This window comes from Heptranchias perlo, chromosome 2, assembly GCF_035084215.1.
Source record: "Heptranchias perlo isolate sHepPer1 chromosome 2, sHepPer1.hap1, whole genome shotgun sequence".
Lineage (NCBI taxonomy): Eukaryota > Metazoa > Chordata > Chondrichthyes > Hexanchiformes > Hexanchidae > Heptranchias > Heptranchias perlo.
The window spans coordinates 167,569,781-167,574,404 of record NC_090326.1 but is presented as its reverse complement, the minus strand read 5'-3'; the positions used below and the strand labels follow the sequence as shown (position 1 = coordinate 167,574,404).

General features: G+C 42.8%; 1 protein-coding gene across 1 annotated transcript; it reads right to left on the bottom strand.

Moving 5' to 3' along the window:
* Nucleotides 1-1,794: 1,794 nt before the first annotated feature.
* LOC137334648 (transcriptional repressor scratch 1-like) lies at nt 1,795-4,125 on the bottom strand. The gene is made up of 2 exons (XM_067999484.1): nt 3,972-4,125; nt 1,795-2,522 (listed from the first exon to the last, which is right to left on the bottom strand). The coding sequence occupies exons 1-2, from the start codon at nt 4,123-4,125 to the stop codon at nt 1,795-1,797; spliced, it is 882 nt and encodes a 293-aa protein (XP_067855585.1).
* Between the last annotated feature and the right edge of the window lie 499 nt (nt 4,126-4,624).

Below are 4,624 nucleotides of genomic sequence, written 5' to 3'. Positions count from 1 at the left end.
GCTACCTGACCAGACTACCCAACCGGCAATCGCCATCAAACGGCCTTTTACAAAACCACTACCTGTTACAATATCAACCTGTTACTGTCCAGGGTGACAATAGGGCTTGGAGCGTGAACTTTAGCCTGCCAATCATTGTGACAGAAATTTAAAATAGAGATATTATTGGAAAAATAACAACGCACACATCTTATATTAAGAATTGTCTTTATTAATTATTATTATTATTATTCATTTTTAATTATGAAGTGCGCCATAATGTCTGGTCTCATTGTGCTTACAACCGTCATTTCAGATACTGGCTTAAAAATTCCCGTGAAAATTTCCCCCAGAAACTGGGAGGGTTATACACTTTTTACAATTTGTAAAAATCCTGTTTTTTTTCTTTAAGTTGCAAATGTTATTTACAAGACTTCTCGCGATATACAGTTCTCCTGTGCATGTGTGTTTGTGTGTTTCGTAAATGGTTATTGTTATTAAGTACAATTCCTTCTACCTGAATCTAGGAATCGGACATTTAGTGCTACCGGGTGTAACCCTAAAATGGAAGAAGACAGAGTAAGACGGTAATGGGAGTGCGCTGAAGGTGGTTTTTTACTACGTGTTGTTCATTTATCAAAAGTCATTGAATGGCTGGGTGCTGTTCATTCAGCACCATAAAGGCCATCCCCTATACTACAATGAAACAAAGGCAGGCAATGTTAAAATGGAAGATTCATTTGTCTTAAATCCTATAAGACTACATTGGAAAGTTCCCTGATATTAATCATTTTATTATTATTATCCTAAATAACTGTTTTACTATTCAGAATACTGGATTAAAATGTACCTGATTTATCTGCTTATCCAAATACTATTTTTTCTCTTAAAAATATCATGCATCAAATAATTATTGCTCTATAGCATAGTCCAGGCTCCTACGTGAAATATTGCCCTCAAAACTGTCTACATTATTTAATTCTTATGATTTTTCATCTTCTTGCAAAAAATTCAAAATATAGTTATCTTACAATTGGCATAGATTGAATACTGTTGCATGCATAAAATGCAAAGAGTTCGACAAAAGTAATCTAACAAAAGTTGTTTTCGTTTCTCCCTCTGAAAGTGGCAAGCGCTTTGGCATGTCAGTAACAGATTGGCAACCTGTTAAATACTGAACCGATCGATTCAATAATTAATCAATTAATTCGACAAATTAATAAATAAATAAAGTGCAACTCAATAATTCAGAAACTTCAAATTGGGTTTCAAGCGAAAAGAGTGCAAGGTGGGGGGGTCAGTGATAGAAAGATCAAACAAATAGTTACTGAAGAAATAAATTAAATAATTCATAAATAAATAAATAATCTTGTTACCGCTAATGTTACCTCAAAGACGAAGGGGAGGGGCCTATTTCTGGTCGTTGGCAAAAGTACATTATTGTCCTCCGTTTTTAAAAAAATGTTTGACCTTTTGATAGTTACAGACACCTTTATGCCTTCACTGAATTTCAGCGAGTGATTTGGCAAGGGTTGAGTGTTCTCTACAGCTTGAGTTAGGAAGTTGCTCTGTATAAAGTCTATCCGAAGATTACAAGCAGGTATTATTTTTTTTCTTCAGTTGTCTCTTATAGAAAATATTTGAGATGTGCTATAACGCGTAGCAAGTTTTCTTCTTCTTCTTGTATTTCGTGTTTTTTTTTCCGGGTTCTTTTTTTTTGTTTGAGGGGTTGGGGGTAATTGGCTGGAGAAGGAGGGGGGAGGGAGGGGAGAGGGGAGGCGGAGGGAGAGAAAGGAAGAGAACGGAGGGTGAAGATCAGGCTTCAACTGCATTCAGTGCCGGGACAGCGCCTTTAAAACAGGCGGATTCGTAATGCTTGTTCAGATAAGACTTCAAAGCAAAGGTTTTGTTGCACCGTTTGCACTTGAAGTGTTTGAAAGCCGAGTGAGTTTGCATGTGGGCTCTGAGGTTAGAGCGGTCAGCAAAAGCTTTGCCACAGTGAGCGCAGCCGAAAGGTTTCTCCCCGGTGTGAGACCGCATGTGACCTTGGAGGAGCCAGGGTCTACTGAAGGCCTTGCCGCAGATTTCACACTTGTGCTTGAGGTCGTGGGTCAGGAGATGCATGGCCATGGCCGGCATGGACACGTAGACCTTGGCACAGGTCGGACACTTCTTGGCCATCTTACTGTCCAGGCTCCGGTGGGTCTGCTTGTGCCTGCTCAGGTTGGACGAGGTTGCGTAGGTCTTCCCGCATTCGTTGCACGTGTGGCGCTGGATCGTGTTCTTGGGTCCGGCGATGACCTTCCTTCTCGATCTCCCGTCGGTGATGAAGAAGGCGTCCACCGTGTAGCCTTCGCTCACCGCCGCATCCCCGTTGATGTAGCCGGTTGTAATCCCCGATTGCGGGCTGTCCGGTGGCTCCGAGTCCGGGGCTCCGTACTCACTGTGCACCGCTGCATAGATAGGCTCTGGCGAAGACAGTTTAATCGCGTTCTGGGGGTCTCCATCGTAAACCGAAGGCGTGATATAGTCACTGATGTACCCTGACGATTAAAAAAAAAAGAGGCAGAGATGGGGATCTTTGTTCACTTAATTCATTAAGGACGAGAGGTCACGACAGAAATCGTCGCGTCCTTAAATAGAGCCTCCTGTTTTTTTTTTGCAGTTTCTGCTATTTATATACCGCAACAAGCAAACTGCAGTTTGCAATTTATTTTTAGTAACATTACAAATGGGGAACAAAAGCTAGGGCCCATGCGCTGTAAATGTAACCCGCCTCGCCAAATGACTTCACAGTAAAGGAGCCAATAACATGCACATTGTATTTAGCTCCGAGTTGCAGTTTCTGTATATATATATATAAAAATAAAATTATTAAATTTAATTGGTCTTAAGTACACACAGACACACAGACATATACAGACACACACACAATAACAGTGATCGCAGCCTCTATCGCGGGAGATCGAGGGGTTTGATCTGAACAGGGCCGCATTCCAGTGAATGAAACTCGATCTCTGAACGATCAACAAGCTGTTCAGTCTAACTGCCTTTGTAACATCGTCAGATACAAAATCCAATTTAGACCCAACATTGGGTCAGCGAGATAGACTGCACGGTGCCTGGGATTACATGCCCTGCAAATAAACTCCCATTGTGTCCTTAAACAAACATTGCAACGCAACGGGACAACATGGCCCATAGTTCTGTATGTCGCGCATGCAGCAACAAATAAAAATATCTTGACCCTCTAGGAAATTGTAAATACACTGTGAGATAAAACCAAACGCACACACACAGATCCTTTGTTAACATCAAACCGCTGGAACCGGAGTCAAAGCTGAGGGACAAGTGTAAGTCAGGGTTTCGAATCGATTTTTTGTTTGTATTTCATTTTATCTGAGGATGCAACAAGCATGATTGTATTGTTATTAATAATATATTATGGTAGAGATTGGTTCCTGGCATTTGGAGCACGGAAGAGCCGGTAGACCATTGCCTGCGCTCAGAGATGTACTGCAGTCTTTTCCAACTTTCTCTTCCCTCTGCCTCTAGGTGCAGCCAGTTGCTACACGCGAGGCTGCTTTCCTACCCCCTCTTTCATTTACAAAATGAACACAGCAACCTCTCTCCCTGCCTTTCAACTCCCACCATTAAAAAAAACAGGAACTCGATCGTCATCCAAAGGTTTAACAAAAGTATTCTTTGAAATTAGAGAAACATATTAAAAAAAAAGAGGGAACCGCATCAAGAAACAATGCAATCAATGAAAACATCATTCTTGGATAAATACCTCAAAATACTACACGCAATGCGTAAAATGCTTACAGAGGCTTATTTTTGCACGCATCCTTGATGCAGTTATTCCAACAAGGAGATTTTTTTTCGCGTGTGTCTGTTGTTAATCTTTGCAAATGCGGCGTGGAGAATGGAGAGACTGTGGAATGATGGTGCACGACACAGCAACAGATCAAAGGACGGTATGCATTTACCTTTTTCGTGCAATCGAGCAGTTAGACTTCCAACGTTATTGGTGGCGCGTCTGCCATAAGGGTTATCGTAGTCTGAGGTCGGCGAAGGGATGCTGGTAGTAGGAGATGGGAAATCATCAAGCTTGACTTTCTTAACCAGGAAGGATCGCGGCATGTTTTCCTTCTGCAGACCCGTGTGGGGCAGAGAGCGGGTTTTAGTTTCAGCACTGGACAGTTCCCAGCGGCTGCTTCTGCTGGGGTCGAGTCCCGGGTTTTAGTTTCAGCACTGGACAGTTCCCAGCGGCTGCTTCTGCTGGGTTAGAGCCTTGGGTTTAATTTCAGCACTGGACAGTTCCCAGCGGCTCCTGATGCTGGGGTAGAGTCCCGGGTTTTAGTTTCAGCACTGGACAGCTCCCAGCGGCTCCTTATGCTGGGGGCAGAGTCTTGGGTATAATTTCAGCACTGGACAGCTCTACGCGGCTCTCTGCTCCGCTCCTTCCTGAGGCTGGCTTGAACGATGGGAATGAATTCTACAGGCTGTGAGGTCAGCAGCTGTAGGTTTTATACAGTCGCGATCAGGTGGTAAATGGAAATGCTTAATTCAGTCCATCAAAAATTCTCTGGGGATCCACATTACGCCAGACGAATTTAATCTTTCGTTTGCTGTCTCCGCC